This window comes from Ursus americanus, chromosome 9 (genome assembly GCF_024610735.1).
Source record: "Ursus americanus isolate L20-20 chromosome 9, mUrsAme1.1.p, whole genome shotgun sequence".
NCBI lineage: Eukaryota > Metazoa > Chordata > Mammalia > Carnivora > Ursidae > Ursus > Ursus americanus.
Genome location: NC_142135.1, coordinates 32,978,630 through 32,994,923, shown reverse-complemented (window position 1 = coordinate 32,994,923; position 16,294 = coordinate 32,978,630). Strand labels below are relative to the sequence as shown.

The window sequence follows — 16,294 nt, the reverse complement described above, 5'->3', positions numbered from 1 at the left end:
ACCTCCACGTTGTTACAGGTGTGGCAAAACATCTCTCCTGCCAGATTCCAGCCAGTGGTGTATAAAGGACCCTACCTTGTGGGTGGCCTGGGTCTCCTGAGGATATTTTTTTTCCAGAATGGACAGAGGGGGACAAAGGGGGTTAGAAAAAGATAATATTAGTCAGAAGTCAAGAATGATTACTCAACAGTGAATTTCTACCATTGATTGTTGCTTAATCTCCCTGAACCTCCGTTTCCTTATCTGTGAATGGGGCAAATGAGGAGGTATCAACCCCCATAGGACTCCCCAGAAGACAGAGAGGATATATAAAAGACTTTGTGTGGTTCCTGGTGCTTAGTGAGTGTTGGCACTTATGAAACATCAGTTCTTTTTAAATTTTTAATGTATCTTTTTAAAATGTTTATTGAAGTATAATTAACATGCAATGTTATATTAGTTTCAGGTGCACAACATACTGATTCAACAACTCTATACATTACTCAGTGCTCACCACAGTAAGTGTAATCACAATCTGTCACCATACAAGGTTATTACAATAGTATCAACTACAGCGGCACCTGGGTGGCTCGGTCGTTAAGCATCTGCCTTTGGCTCAGGTCAGGATCCCAGCATTCTGGGATCAAGCCCCGCATTGGGCTCCCTGCTCAGTGGCAAGCCCACTGAGCTTCTCGCTCTCCCACTCCCCCTGCTTGTGTTCCCTCTCTCGCTGCCTCTCTGTCAAATAAATAAGTAAATAAAATCTTTAAAAAAAAATAGTATTGACTATATTTCCTATGCTGTACTTTTCATCTCCTTGACTCATTTTATAATTGGAAGTTTCTTTTTTATCTTTCTTTCTTTTTTTTTTTTTTCCTGCCGCAGGTTTGTTTGTACAAATAGCACAGGAGGACACGAGCCCCACGCAGATGGAAGCCCAGGGGTCACACCAGTCCTTCCGTCCTCACGCCGGCAGACAGAAGCATCTACGCTGGAGCCTTTGTGGGGGCCTGGGCACCTTTGGGAGCCTGAGCTGCAGCCGGAGCCGGAGTCGCAGCCGCAGCCTGGCCTTGGTTTGAGCCTTGGCCTTGGACTTCGGCGGCAGAGCCTGAGACCCTTGGCATTGCGGGCACGAGCACGTTTCCCAAGCTTGGGGTGAGCGATGTAGGCAAGTCGATTGAGCTTGCGGCTGCCGCCCTTTGGGATCTTGGGCTTGACCTCCTAGGGCTTGACGAGGGCCTTGACAGCCTCGGCGCGTGCACTCGTGGCCTTGGCGTTGTTGGCCTGCATCCTTTTCAGGCCCTTCTTGTTGTGCTTCTTCGCAAAGCGCATGTTCCTCAGGAACTTGGGGTCTACCCCCTTAAGAGATTCGTATCTTTGTGACCGGGGTTTCTTGATGCCATTTCTGTGCCATTTCCGTGACTGGTTGTGTGTGGTGTGGTTCTTGGACTTGGCCATGTCTGCACCGAAGACCGCGGCTCCCGAAGCGCCTCGGACCGGAAGAGAAAGAGCAAGAGCTATAACTGGAAGTTTCTGTCTCCTAATCCCCTTTACTTATTTCACCCATCCCCCCACCCACCTCCCCTTTGGCAACCACCAGTTCTCTGTATTTAAGAGTTTGCTTTTTGGTTTATTTAACATCGATTCTTAATCATGTGGGTCATGGGCCCCTGGGAGAACCCTATGATACCTATGGTTCCTCCCCTACCCCTGTTTCGCCCCCAAATGTCATCTGGGACAAAGAGCTTGCCTACAGTGACAGCTCGACAACCCCTGAAGGTGGTTCCTGGACCCGGGTGAGGGCACGTGCCTCTCAATGTTCACTTAGGCGCCGCTATCTCCACTTCCGCCTGGAAGCCTCCACCTGCGGCCTCCCACGGCCGCCCCCCCTGCCCTCCCCGCCCCCCGACTCCGCACGCGGCTTCTTCGCAAGGGTCTCCGCGGCGGTGCCGGAGGGGGCGGGCCCGGCTGTCTGCCCGCCCAGTGTCGGGCTCGGGGTGGGGGCTCCCGCCTATTACAGGATGGAAACTACGGTGTCCAGTGGGGCGGGCGGGAGGGAGGGAGGCGCGCGGGTGAAAGAGGCATTGATGCAGCCTGTGGCGGCCTCGGAACGCGGCGGGGCCAGACTCTGATCACGTCCCGGCTCCGCGTCTCCTCCTGCTCCTCCTCCCGCTCCGCGCCTCCCGGGGCCGCCGCGCACCATGCGCCCCCACGGCCCCGCCGCCGCCGTCCCGCAGCGGCTCCTCGGCCTCCTGCTGCTCTTGCTGCTGCAGCTGCGGGCGCTGTCGAGCGCCTCCGAGACCCCCAAGGGGAAGCAAAAGGCGCTGCTGCGGCAGAGGGAGGTGGTGGACCTGGTGAGTCCGGCGGCGGGGACAGAGCCGCGCGCCGCACGGGGAGGACGTGAGTCCGGCTGGCGGGGTGAGGGGTGGTCTGTACAGCTGCGTCTGTGGGTCATGCGTGCGCCTGGGTGTCCCGCTTTGTCTGAGTCCACGTGTAAGGTAGGACCTGGGCAATGCGAGCGGTGAGGACGTGGAACTCTTACGGGAGACGCAAATGCTGGAGCGGAGATGCGACGGTCGGATGGGACCCCCCAAAATACAGGGAGTCGCCCAATAATTTCTGGCCTCTGAGGGTCGCCAGCCCCCCCCCCCCCAACAGCCCCGGAGGACGGAGAGGGTTAGGTCGGCAATGAGAGTAGAATGGGAAGCTCGAGTAGGTTGGAAGGTGAGCCTGGGAGCTGTCTGGGACACCCCGGCCTCGCTGCTCCCCTGGGTGGGCCTGGGCCAGAGCCCTGCGACGTGTCCTGTGTTGGGGCTGGTGGCCACGTCTGCCTGCAGGAGAGAATAACAACCCTCACAAAGTATCCGTCCAACTCTTTGTAACTTGAAGACTATGAGTCATGTTGGGTCATCTTCCTAGGAAGTGTGGGCTGCAATTTACTTTGTTGGACGACCACAGCTCAGGACAGGAATGGTTCAGAGGGATTAAGGCCAGAAAGGGAAAATGAAGGGACCCCGAAGTAACCCTCCGAGGACCCATTTCATTGTTCTGTTTATAGAGAGATGGGCAGTCAGCCCTTCCAGATACCCTCGGTCCTCAGCCTGTGGCCACCAAGCAGGAGCATCACAGCAGAGCAAAGGGAGAAGACAGTTCTCAGAAGAGCCAATAAATAGCCCAAGTGCTTTCCGAGGGGCTAATCTATGGGAAGGTCTGTGTGCTTAAAGCTCTTTCCTTCCAGAAGTCAACAAACCCAGTGGAGGGCAGAGCAGTCCTCTGCCCTGTGTCAAGAGCTGTCCTTTCACACCATATTCACTACCATATTCCTTGGCACATAATAAACTTCAGTCTTTAGGCCAATCTTATTTGCAGACAAATAGGGTTTATAGGCATTGCAGAACCTAAGGGGGGGGCATTGTTTTGATTAAAAAAAAAAAAAACTGTCTCGAGTTTGTTAAGCTGCCATTATAAACTGAGCTAATAAACCAAACTCCCTGGCAGCTAGTTCCATGCCAGATTCAAAAGCTCTGGAAAAAAATTCCTGCCATTGCACACTGCACTTTTGGTAATGTGCTATGTAATTTTGTTCCACAAAGCAGACAATGTGTTCAGGGCTCCAGTTCTATTTTAAGTGTCTAAATTGTCTAAAACTGTACCAAATGGCTGGGGTTCATATGCAGTTTGCGTTTTTATGAATTTGTAATTATGATACACAAAATACCCCTTTTCTCCAGAAAGCTAGCAATTTTTTCTTTTCCTCCACGGATTTACAGTACCTGCGGTTTCCCACAACGCTTGCCCGGCTTGGAAAAGCTTATTGTGCAGCCAAGCTCAGGTGCATCCTGTAGATTGGATTTGGTTTTGCTGGAGAAAAAAAAAATGTTTATGTGGTCATTGAGAAGGTTTCAACAGATTCTATCAAGAAACTTCTTTGTACAGGAGCTTTCAAAGCGTTCCTTTCAAGCTTCCAGCAAGCTCTGCCCCCTGGTGGCCGTTAGAAGAAATAGAGGTTCATTCTACGGACATTGATAGAACGCCCCGCCTAGTACTAAGCCTGTGCTGGGTTAGCATTTTTAAAGTGAAGGAAGACAGACGTAATACCCGTGGAACCAAATTCAATAAAATCGTGTGGTCACTGAAATGCAGCTTTTAGATAAAAAGCTGAATAAACATTCTCAGCCTTGGCACTACTGACATTTGAGGCAAGATAATTCTTCGTTGTGGGGACTGTCCTGCTCATTGTAGGATATTTAGCAGCACCTGTGGTCCCTATTCCCATTAGATGCCAGGGGCACCCTCCCCTCCCAAGTTGTGACAATCAGACGTTTGCTAAGTATACCCTGGGGGACAAAATCGTCCCTGATTGAGAACTACTGATATATAGGAAAATAAAACTTTGTGTATCATCTTGCCTCAAGGAGAGTAACAGTGAAAAAAAAAATCGGAAGAAGTCTTATTGTTTCTCTCTTCCCACTTGAAATTTATGTCTAAACATGTATCTGCTAGTGAAAGTGAATGAGATTACTAAAATGAAAGTCTCACATAAACCAAACTGCTTTAGAATATTTTATACTTTAGCATGTCTTCAAATTTTGTTAAATACATTTGCAATTTTGTTAAATACTTTTCTTGCTATTTCTTTGGTAATAAATAAATGGTGCCTTTTCTTTCTTTCTTTTTTTTTTTTAAAGATTTTATTTATTTATTTGACAGAGATAGAGACAGCCAGCGAGAGAGGGAACACAAGCAGGGGGAGTGGGAGAGGGAGAAGCAGGCTCCCAGCAGAGGAGCCTGACGAGGGGCTCGATCCCAGGACTCCAGGATCATGCCCTGAGCCGAAGGCAGATGCTTAACAACTGAGCCACCCAGGCGCCCCAAATGGTGCCTTTTCTTATATCAGGAAAATGACAGTGGCCAAAGTCATGACAAAAATCATTTATCAAAACGCAGATGAAATTAGTGATAGGAGAAGAAACTGATTGGGAAACATTATATCTATGAGGATCCTTCCTAGGCAGTGGCATTACTGGATTTTATAATATGACCATGTCTAAGTCCAGAAGTTATTTTAATGTATAAGGAGTCTTCGTTTCTTTTTTGTTCTCACTAGACAGTATCGTTAAACAGAATGATAGTACAATTTACATCAATACGGGAATGTTAAAGTAAAAATTTAAGTGGTTTGCATTTGGGGTTGGGGGATCCTAATAAATGGGCCAATTCCTGAATAGACAGGGGAATTAGACAGATGGAGATAAAATATTACCTATACCCCTTACCCAACTATATTGGTGGGGGGGGCTTATGTGTGTGTGCTGGCTGACAGGTTCGCTAATGCTGTCTTTCCCGGGTCTAGACCCTGGTAAGGTCCACCCATGGGAGTAGACACACTTGCCCAGTGTCACTGCCTCACATGGTCTTGGGGGAACAGTAAGACTCATCATGGCTGACATACGCAGTGCTCACTGTGTGCCCTGCACTGCTCTAAGCGCAGCTTGATATGTGCTCTCACTTAAATCTCACATGAACCCTACAAGGTAAGAATCTTTATTATTTTCCCTCTTTTACAGGTAAGGAAACAGGCACTGAAATGTTGAGTAAGTTGCCGTATCTCACATAGCTAATAAGCAGTAGAGCCAGGATTAAAATCCAGAAACTCCATGCTTTTCATTTCTACCTGGTACTCTTGCTGCCTGCCCACCAAGAAAACCAGAAAGAAATCTGGCACTTGAGAGGTTTGATTGATTACTGCCACCCTGTTGAAGGCCAGTGGTCACCTGTGACCAGGTCATTCGCTCCTGAGGGGAAGTGAGGTTGGAGGCCAGAAGTTTTTTTTTTTTTTTTTAAGATTTTATTTATTTATTCGACAGAGATAAAGACAGCCAGCGAGAGAGGGAACACAGCAGGGGGAGTGGGAGAGGAAGAAGCAGGCTCATAGCAGAAGAGCCTGATGTGGGGCTCGATCCCATAACGCCAGGATCACGCCCTGAGCCGAAGGCAGACGCTTAACCATTGTGCCACCCAGGCGCCCCATGGAGGCCAGAAGTTTTACCTTGATGACACTTCCTTCACATAAAAATAGAAGCAGGAGATGTGCAATCCAATTCAAAGATACTGCTGGTGTAAGATCATTATTAATTAAGATTTTCTGATAATTATATCCCTAGGAGTATGTCTTAGGGAAATAATTCAAAAGATGAAAAAAGCTGTATGGGTGAAGATTTTCATTACAATAATACTAATGATAGAAAAAAAAAGAAATAACCTAAGTATCCCAAAATAGTGCAATGTTTGCATAAAATGTTAAAAGTATCATTCTGATACTTTACAGCCCTTTACAACATAAAAGGCTAGAAGAAAAAAACAATATATCTAATTATGTTCACCCTGGAATACAGCAATTTAAAAATTATGTATGCTTTTAATAAGCAGTAGGAAAAAAAGCAGGCAAATGAAAACATTTTGTCTTCCTTGATTTCTGTGTGTGTGGGGGGCAGTCTATGCAGTAAGAACGGGAAAGAAATCTCAATATTTTAGAAATAACTTTAAAATCAATTCTCTACAGTAATGCATCTAGAACACGAGCAAGTGGTATAAAGGGATTCTTGACTCCAATAAATGAATGCAATTCTAGGGGCCCCTGGGTGGCTCGCTTGGTTAAAGGACCAACCCTTGGTTTTGGCTCATGTCATGATCTCAGGGTCCTGGGATCGAGCCCCGTGTTGAGTCCCAGTAGACCCCGTTGAGCCCCAAGTGGAGCTCTGCATTGGGTTCCACATCAGCGGGAAGTCTGCTTGTCTCCTCTCTCTGCCCCTCCCCCTGCTCTCTCTCTCTCTCACTCTGTCTCTAAAATAAACAAAATAAATCTTTAAAAAAATGCATGCTAATCAGAATGAGTCTTTGAATCTTGAGTGGTGAGGGTTTGTCCCCTTTTCCTTTTTCTGCTCTAGTATAATGGAATGTGCTTGCAAGGACCTGCAGGGGTGCCTGGGCGAGATGGAAGCCCTGGGGCCAATGGCATTCCTGGTACCCCTGGGATCCCAGGTCGGGATGGATTCAAAGGAGAAAAGGGGGAATGCTTGAGGGAAAGCTTTGAGGAGTCCTGGACACCCAACTACAAGCAGTGTTCATGGAGTTCGCTCAATTACGGCATAGATCTCGGAAAAATTGCGGTAAGTAAAGTCTGAATTATTTTAAAGTTGAAGCAGAACTTATGAGTTTTCATAGTTGAGCGTGAATTTACTATTTGATTTTATTTTTGCTGAAATTGTACTTTTTACAAAATTAGGGAGTAGGAATCCTGTGGCTAAGTTAGAATTAATGAATAAAAAGAATAACATTTCAGAGTTAATTTTATAAAGGTATTTCTAAGACAAATACATCACCATGTTATTTTAATCCTAATAATATCTAAAATAACTTCTTTTTTAAAAACATAAACAAAAAGGGAGAGCATAAGTATTTGTGTTGGACAGTAAGCAACTTTCCAATCTTGTTCAAAAGTGAACTTAAATTTAAGTTAGTATAAGAAATTCTGCTGTGGCTCCAGACACAAGGATACGAAGAAATTTCCAAGAAACTCACCATGTGATAGGAATTATCTCCAAGTGGGAAGTCCATTGGTATTTGTCCTTATTCTGGCTAGCAGGTGTGGCTTAAAGTTGCTAAGCGTAAGGGAAGTGGAATGGACCAGAGATGTACCGCAGTGAGGATTTAAAATTTTTCTGCAACATTTAGGGGGAAAAAGTACTCAAAAAAGTTGTCTAGCAATGCATTTTGATTCACGATTCAGTCATTTTAATTAGTGTTTGCTTCAAAAGTAACTGGCCAGGCGACTGGGATGGCCCAGAGTTGAAGAAGCTGGTGCTATTCGTAAGCCTTTCTTCTCTTGTCGGCCAACTCTGTACATGGTTCCGTGTCTGTATTATTATTATTCAACAGTATGAGGGATAACCTTGATATTCACCACTCCTACCACCTGGCAAATGCAAGAGAAGAGATTTTACTTTCACAAAACTCTGAGATGCTCATCTCTTGAAGGTCTGCTCGATTATCTATAAAAATGTTTCAGACTGTCTTGATTTGACTTTTGTGTACCAGAATTTCCATAGAGCTTCCAGAGTTTTGGTGACTGTGACCATTTTTATTTTCCTATGGGACGTCTTAGAAAGCATTGTATTAAGATGTGTTAAAATGTTGCCTGCTTCTTTAAACACCTGACAGTGATAGACTGGTTACTTATTTATAGTTCATCAAAAGTTGCTGAGTTCTCTCTCAAACTATCGCTGTGGGCTCTGAATTATTAATATGTTTTTAAGTTTCTTTTAGGAGCAGTCAGAATGAGTTTGGGAGCTTTCTGAAAGTAAAAGATAGTAGACCATGAACCAGGAGAGAGACAAATTTTGCAAAGAGCAATTAGAGAAAAAAACAAAACAAAACAGGGCCTTCTAATTGTGTCATTATCGGTAAAGGCTAAAACCTCCACCTGGGCTTTACCCCGATACTGTTTACTGTTACAAAGAAACCGGTCAAAAATAAACACACAGAGACAGTGCTGGTCTAGAATATACGCCCCATGAGGGCAGACATTCGGTTTCATACAGTTGCTGTTGTAACTGTGGCATCCAGCACATAGGGCTTAGGAAATATTTTTGGAATGAAAAAAGAAAAGTAAATATAGAGATCGGTTTGGCTTTAAATACTGAAGACCAGCTGTTTTGAGTAAAACTAAAAGATACCTTCAATGGTGTGAAGAATTCTAAGAATGCCATCATTTGATTTTCTTAGAGTTCCTCCTATCAGAGTCTCTGCTCTGCCTTGCAGAGACTCTCTCTCCTTCTGTAAAAGTTAACCTTTTGAAAAGTTAAGCCTTAAGTTTGAGGAAAAGGAAAGTTGAGTAACATTCACACGACAACTCGAAAGCATCTTTTAAATGAAAATTGAAGATGCTAAGTGGCCCCTCTTTCTGTGTTTGCCATAGGAGTGCACATTTACCAAGATGCGCTCGAACAGCGCTCTGAGAGTTCTGTTCAGTGGCTCACTTCGGTTAAAATGCAGAAACGCGTGCTGTCAGCGTTGGTATTTCACGTTCAATGGAGCTGAATGTTCAGGACCTCTTCCCATTGAAGCCATCATTTATTTGGACCAAGGAAGCCCGGAACTCAATTCCACCATTAATATTCACCGCACTTCTTCTGGTACGTAGAATAGTGACTGCGGGATGTGCCTGACGGCTTCAGAGACCAGAGCTTGGTTGTGAACCCACTCTCATGTTGGCTCACCAGCCTGGGATAAAGAGACCTATAGCAAGTTTCCAGCACCTAACTCTTCATCCTGGTGGCATTTCAGAATTCCCTGAGATGGATCTTTGAAATAATACGCAGATGCCTGGGCTCCATCTCTGACCAACTGAGTCAGAATCTCTGGGGATAAGACTGTGTTTTTTAGAAGATCCCCAAGATTGAAAATCACAGAGTTAGATGAAATGGAAAAACAGCCCATAATGCCACAGAGCAGTGGTTTTCAACCCTGGCTATACATTAGGCTCACCTAGGGAACTTTAAAAAATCTCCGTCCCTGGGTACCGCCCTTCCAGGGAGTCTGACTTAATGGCTCTGGAAGCAGCCAAGGTACTGGGATTTCAAAATTGCTTCCAGCTAGTCTCATGCTCAGCCAAGGTTGAGATCCGCTTGATAAGGAGATTATTTCTCTGCCTTGTCCTTTGAAAGGATAGACATTGTCTGCTGAATTTGTAAAAGAGAACATTTCTATAGTGCATTGTTTCTGCCTAGTATAAAAGACATTCATTTAAACCAGTGTTTAAGAAAAAAAAATTATTACTTTGTTCTATTCTATTTTAAGGTTCATTAAAGAAACTTTGGAAGATACCCCAAAAATAGAAGGGGGGGTGTCTGTTAATGTCATCACCCAGACACACCCCTATCGATATTTGGCTGCCGCCCATTTTGGTTTCTTAGGTTGCAATGGGATAGCACACCATGGCAGGCCACGCTGGGAGAATCACAAGATGTATATATCACTAGCTTCATTCCCCGGACGTCTTGCAGGGGTTTCTCACTAACCTTGAACTTACAAATGGCAGAGAGAAGAGAAGAGATCCGTCCACCGTTAATCAGAGGAAATTCTATTTCAGCATGCTTTGGGCATCCAAGTCAGATACTGAAGCCAAAAATTAACATAGCACATTTATTCCTGAGAAGTCAAGGGCATCCCTTCCGCATCCTTCCTCAAATCCCCACACTATCCTTGAGATATAAAGAAGATATTTTAACCCCCTCTCTTGGCACATAAAGAAGATCCAGGGAAATAAAGTGTCTTATGCAGGACAGTAGAATCAGTGTTCAGGAGAGCAGAAACTAGCTCCTTGCCTGCCTTCCTGTCTCCCCAACCCTTTCTTTGATCACGTTAAAAAGCCTCATTACTGAGTTCTTAGATCCGAAAAGCAGTCTCTGCAATAAGAAAATATAGCTATAAAATAAAAATTCAGTTAGGAAGTGATATACTATATACTATATAGTATGTATGTGGTATATGTAATTAGTATAAGCAACTTACTTTCTATCTTATTACCTTTAAGGTCTTTATGCCAATGTCTTGCTACAACATAAGACCTCGGGCCCAGGAACTGTGAGCCAAACATGTATCTGCTTTATAAATTACTTGACGTAGCAGTTCCTAACCACGGTGTGGAAACTTATTTGGTGTGATCACTTGGGTGGAATATCAGAAGTAATTTGTTATTTATAACAGTTTTTGTATTAAGATGATAGGTTACCTCTGTAATAAAATCACTTTCTCTTGCACACTGATACTCTTTCTTGAGAGAAAGGAGACACTTACACTTAGCACATCAAGGATGACTTTAAAGCCTTGGATATGCCCATGGGAGTTTGAAAAACATTTGAATGTCACCTTCTTACCTGGGGTCTAGAAAACCCTAATCCAGCATATTTTAGGTGCTTAATCAGTGGCAATATTACCTTATCACAGCAAAAATGTTCATTCATTCAAAAAACATTATTTCATGGATTTAAGACCATGAAGTGACCATTTGACTCGCCTCATGTGAGACGGATGCTAGACCCAAATTTGTCTTATGTCCTGTAGTGTGAGGTGAACAAGCTTCTAGGCCATGATGTGCAGAACTTGGGAGAACATGAGTATTTCTGGGCATTTTCACCCAGCATGGCACTAGATTAAATGGGATCGTGGCCACACTGTTTCGTTCTCCCAGCTTTGAAAGGAGCCTGAACCACAGTCAAATCCTTGGATTCTGAGGGACTTACCTGAGATTCATTGATGTGTCAGCTGAAGGAAGAGGATTGCTTCAAGCCCAAATCCCTGAGGCTCAGCTAGAATGTACTAAGCTACCAAATGGGAAACCTGACCCGTCACATGATGGCATCCCTACACTACTTATATGTCAGGACTCATTTTCTGAAAGAATCTGGCAACCTCTGGTCCTTTTCCCCCCTTGCACAGACACTATCTTTTTGTCTGTTAAAATGACCATTGGGGGAATTTTTTTTTTAAATATAGAAGGACCTTGGTAAGATGGAATGCACATTGTCTGTTAGTATGCGGAAGTCCAGAGACCCTGAGAAAAGTTGCATATTTATAAAGCATAAGAACACAGACGGAAAGCAAGGTTGTTCGTCCACTGTGAGGAAATTCCATGTAAAATGGGATTCCCAGATTGAAGGACTGGTATAATGATTATGCTAGAATTTCTTTTAGTGTTACAAAAGTCCTCCTATGCATCAAGTGTACAGGTAAGTGTGGGGAAAGACCTGCATATCAAATCAAAGTCTTGGCTTTCAAAAGTGTGGGTTTCCTTTGTTTAGTCAAATAAATTGCTTTTTTGTTTTCAGTCACCTAAACGGTAACTTTCGGTAACTGAACAGATTCTGGTTTGATGGCTGAAACCTGTAAGAAAACCGCCTCTTCAGCTTATATCATCAGATGGATAGGTATACGTTTTAAAAAAATATTTATGTGGTAAGAAAAAGAGAATTTACCTTTATGAAGTCCTTATTAAGTATTAGAATTTTAATTTAATTAGAATTTTAATTCACTGTGCATTCAACAGATTTGTTACCCACCTTGCTCAAGTAATAACATTTAGGTGAAGATTTTTGCTTTTTGTTCTAAAGAAAGATGTAACTTCCGTCTCTCTTCTGCAGTGGAAGGGCTTTGTGAAGGAATTGGAGCCGGATTGGTGGATGTCGCCATCTGGGTTGGGACTTGCTCGGATTACCCGAAAGGAGACGCCTCTACTGGGTGGAATTCAGTGTCTCGCATCATTATTGAAGAGCTGCCAAAATAAACCCTTTAATTTTTGCTCCCTACCTCTTTTTTATTAAACCTTCGAAGGGTACATTTTAGTGGCATTTTAATATAATTTTTATGTAGACATCTGAATAAAAAACAAAGTTAAACGTGTTTCAGACCAAAGTGTGATTTCACACTGTTTGAAAAGCCAGTATTATTCATTTTCCTTCAATCAAAAATGGTTTCAGGATTTTGTAGTTGATTAGAAATACCTTCCTCATATTCCCCATTCCCTGAACCTATAATTTGGAATGTCATTGTGGTCCTGAACTTTTCCTATTCTCTTAGGATAGCACTTTTTAAAACAGAAAGGCTGCCATGCCGGTCTTTGTACAAGTTGTAAATGTTCAGAATTGTTTTATATCTGTGAAATAAAACTTATTTCAAACAACTTCAATATGTTAACCTAATTGCTACTAAAATTAGAGTTCCTGGTACTTTATATCTGAAAAGTTGGGTTCATTTAACAATCATATATTAAATTTTAGTGCATGTATAGGACTGTTCCATATTTTGAAGAATAAAAAGAAAAAAGGGGTATTTACATGTCGGGAAATACATTAGCACTTTAGGAATTTCATTTTTAACAGAATAAAAAGATATTTTTAACAAAGAATAAAAACAGGAATTCTGTCCCAAATTGCTTACCACTTGGTAGGGAAGGTAAGATAGATTCAAAAATAACAATAAAGCAGAGATCAATATGTTGATTGACATAAAAGTTACTGAAGGGGTGATACAACTCAAAGGATGTTCTATTACTTCTGGCCGAGGTGATCAGAAAGAATTCATGTTGAAGGAAGTTCAGGTGTCAGACTGATAAGTTAAGTGAATCCTGGGCTTGAATAGGAAATATCAGCATGAACTCCTGAAGTACTTTATCTTAAATAAGCCTTTAAAACAATAACAACAAAGTCTCCTCATTTTTGGCCTGCAAACAATGACCTAGAAAAGGCCTAGAAATGATGACCAGTCAGGTGACACCCCGATGGGGATCTCCACATTCCATTTCCTACTAAAAGGAACTAAGTGTCCTTGAAGAAATGGGTGATTTCAGCTCTGGGGCAGGAAATGTACAGTGTGAGTCTGGAACATCCTGACATACTGGAAAACAAGGCAGCTATGAAAGACAACTGAAAGGATCCAAGAGCCAACTTGAATTGGTTCCCACTGGCAAAGATGGTACGATGTAAGCATCAATAAAGATAATAACTGCAATGGTTTGCAACACATCAAATATGTTTTAATGCAAGAGTTCTTAATGATATTAACATAAATTCATTGGTCAACTTGGAGGATGCCAGCAAACCAACTTGTTACTTTGAAAATTGGTAAATAGAAAAAAAACCAAGCATTTATTCTGCTTTCTCAATATGAACCTTATTTCTGGGTGACCAAATTGTTGGTGAAGGGAAATTTCCCCTTATAGAAAGTGTGTGTGTACTTTGTAGTGTGTATTGATATAGACAACAAATGAGGAGTGATGGAATTAGAATGTCAAATTTCAACCCCTCACAAGCTAAGGGATCTAGCGATGATCGTCAGTGACTGACAGCATGCCCAAAAGGGAGGGACCAGGCTATGTGCCTCTTAATGAAGGTACCTAACACTACTCAAGAAGTACTTTTGCCAAGAAACAATCAAACTTGGATTTGATAGAGCTTCCAGATAGAACCCTTAAATTTTAGGAAATATAGGGGGTAGAAGAACATGTTCATTGACAAGACAGAATCATAATCAGCAAATCTAGACTATGGGAAACTTGAAAGACAACTTGGTTTCTTCAATAAAAAATAAAATGCAAAACAAGAGAAAGAAAAACATGGATTAAAAGAGATTTACTGTCGTATCAATCCATTTCAATGTTTATTTGGATGCTTGAGATAGCTGAGGACATTTGAACATTAACTGGATATTGGATATCAAATAATAATTTTTAAGTATGATAATGGTATTATCATTTTTTTGAACTCTTTTTTTGAGATTTTATTTTATTATTTTATTTTTTAAAGTTTTTTTTTTTTTTAAGATTTTATTTATTCGTTTGACACACAGAAAGAAAGACAGCCAGCGAGAGAGGGAACACAAGCAGGGGGAGTGGGAGAGGAAGAAGCAGGCTCATAGCGGAAGAGCCTGATGTGGGGCTCAATCCCAGAACGCCGGGATCACGCCCTGAGCCGAAGGCAGATGCTTAACGACTGAGCCACCCAGGCACCCCTGAGATTTTATTTTTAAGGGGCCACTGGGTGGCTCAGTCGCATCTGCCTTCAGCTCAGGTCATGATCCTGGGGTCCTAGGATCAAGGCCTGTGTAAGGCTCCCTGCTCAGTGGGGAGCCTGCTTCTGCCTCTCCCTCTGCCCCACTCTCCCCAACTCCCGCTCTCTCTCACTATCTCAAATAAATAAATAAATAAATAAAATCTTTAAAAAAATATTTCATTTTTAAGTAATCTCTACACCCAACGTGGGGCTCGAATTCGCAAACCCAAGATCAAGAGTCGTGTATGACCCACTGAATGAGCCAGCCAGGTGCCCCAGATTATGGTTATTTTTACATCTTCTCTTTTAGAAGTACTGCAATATTTAAGGTAAAGTGATATGTCTGGAATTTGCTTCAGAATAATCTGGAAAGGAAAAGTGGGTGAAAAAGGAGTCTAGATGAAATAATGTTGAAAAGAGAAGTTAACCAGGATGGGTAAACATTTTGAGAAATGTGGCTGGGATTAAGGACATTTTGGGTGGGGACAAGAGCATTAATTCAGACCTCTTTAAATTGGCACAGACTGTGAAGATACTTGGGTCCCACGTGAATGCCTACTAAAGAATATCCATTGCAGAGGGGACTCTTAATGAGATGGACAAAATACACACTGTTGGGGTAAGTTCCTTTCCCCAGCCACGCCAGTCCTAGTTTAATGGACCCATGAACAAAGAGGCCATGGTGGCAAGGATGGAGGCTGTTCAACAACATGGAATTTCCCTTAAAAGGCTGGCCTGGCTAGAGTCACTGCTGCAGAGACCAGCATTGAGTATGTAACATTGGCACCATTTCCTGAGAGGACAAGCCAGACACCTAGTGGACCTCTTCTACCATGGAGGGACAGAGATTCATTCTCATGGAGATAGACATGTATTCTGGATATAGATTTGCCCTCCATGCCCCTAATACTTCTGCCAATACTACCATCATGGACTCACAGAATGCCTTAACCACTGTCATGGCATTCTACTCGGCACCGCTTTGGATTCAGAAACCTACTTCATTCTACAACAGAGTGCAGCAATGGGGCTCACCCCATGGAATTAACTGGTCTCACTACATACCCATCACTGGAGAATGGCTAGTCTAAAGGAAAGGTGAAATGGCTTGCTGAGGACTCATTATGGTTCCAGTTGGTAGACAGCATCCTAGAAGAATGCGGTCTCACAGGATGCAGTATGTGCTTGGATCAGAAATCATTACATGCTGTTCTCTCTCCTGTAGCCAGAATACAAGCAGTGGAAGTGAGAGTGGCTTCTCTCACTATTATACCTAATAACTCATTTGTAGACTTTTTGCTTTCTGTCCTGGCAACTTTGAACTGCTGATTTGGAGATCTTGGTATCCAAGAGGGGAATGCTTCCACCAGGGGACACAAAAATAGTTCCACTGAATTGGAAGATGAGACTGTACTAGTTTTCTATTGACTGCATAACTAATTTGGTAGATTAAGACAACACAAATTTATCTCATGGTTTCTGTGGGCCAAGGATCTAGGTTACAGGTTAGTCGAGTCTTCTGCTTATGTTGTCACCAGGCTGAAATCAAAGTATTGGCTCAGTTATCTCATCTGAGGCTCAGGATTCTCTTCTCAGCTCCTGTGATTGTTAGCAGCATCTAATTCCTTGCAGCTGTGTTGTTGAAAACCCTGTTTTCTTGCTGTCAGCTGAGAACTGCTTTTACCTCTTGGAGATCACTCCCAGGTGCT

General features: G+C 43.1%; 1 protein-coding gene and 1 pseudogene across 1 annotated transcript; one reads left to right on the top strand and one right to left on the bottom strand.

The window, feature by feature from the left end:
* Nucleotides 1-936: 936 nt before the first annotated feature.
* Nucleotides 937-1,485, bottom strand: LOC123797670 (large ribosomal subunit protein eL29 pseudogene; annotated as a pseudogene).
* Nucleotides 1,486-2,036: 551 nt separating this feature from the next.
* CTHRC1 (collagen triple helix repeat containing 1) lies at nucleotides 2,037-12,724 on the top strand. Its single transcript, XM_045805634.2, has 4 exons — nucleotides 2,037-2,333; nucleotides 6,927-7,148; nucleotides 8,957-9,173; nucleotides 12,180-12,724. The coding sequence occupies exons 1-4, from the start codon at nucleotides 2,181-2,183 to the stop codon at nucleotides 12,320-12,322; spliced, it is 735 nt and encodes a 244-aa protein (XP_045661590.1). The 5' UTR covers nucleotides 2,037-2,180; the 3' UTR covers nucleotides 12,323-12,724.
* The last annotated feature ends 3,570 nt before the right edge of the window (nucleotides 12,725-16,294 follow it).

What these genes read in the sequence shown, in the direction of transcription:
- CTHRC1 (XM_045805634.2), top strand. Translation starts at nt 2,181, where the DNA reads ATGCGCCCCCACGGCCCCGCCGCCGCCGTCCCGCAGCGGCTCCTCGGC. An exon ending in TAGATCTCGGAAAAATTGCG is followed by an intron (nt 7,149 to 8,956) that starts GTAAGTAAAGTC and finishes TGTTTGCCATAG; the next exon opens with GAGTGCACATTTACCAAGAT. An exon ending in TATTCACCGCACTTCTTCTG is followed by an intron (nt 9,174 to 12,179) that starts GTACGTAGAATA and finishes TCTCTTCTGCAG; the next exon opens with TGGAAGGGCTTTGTGAAGGA.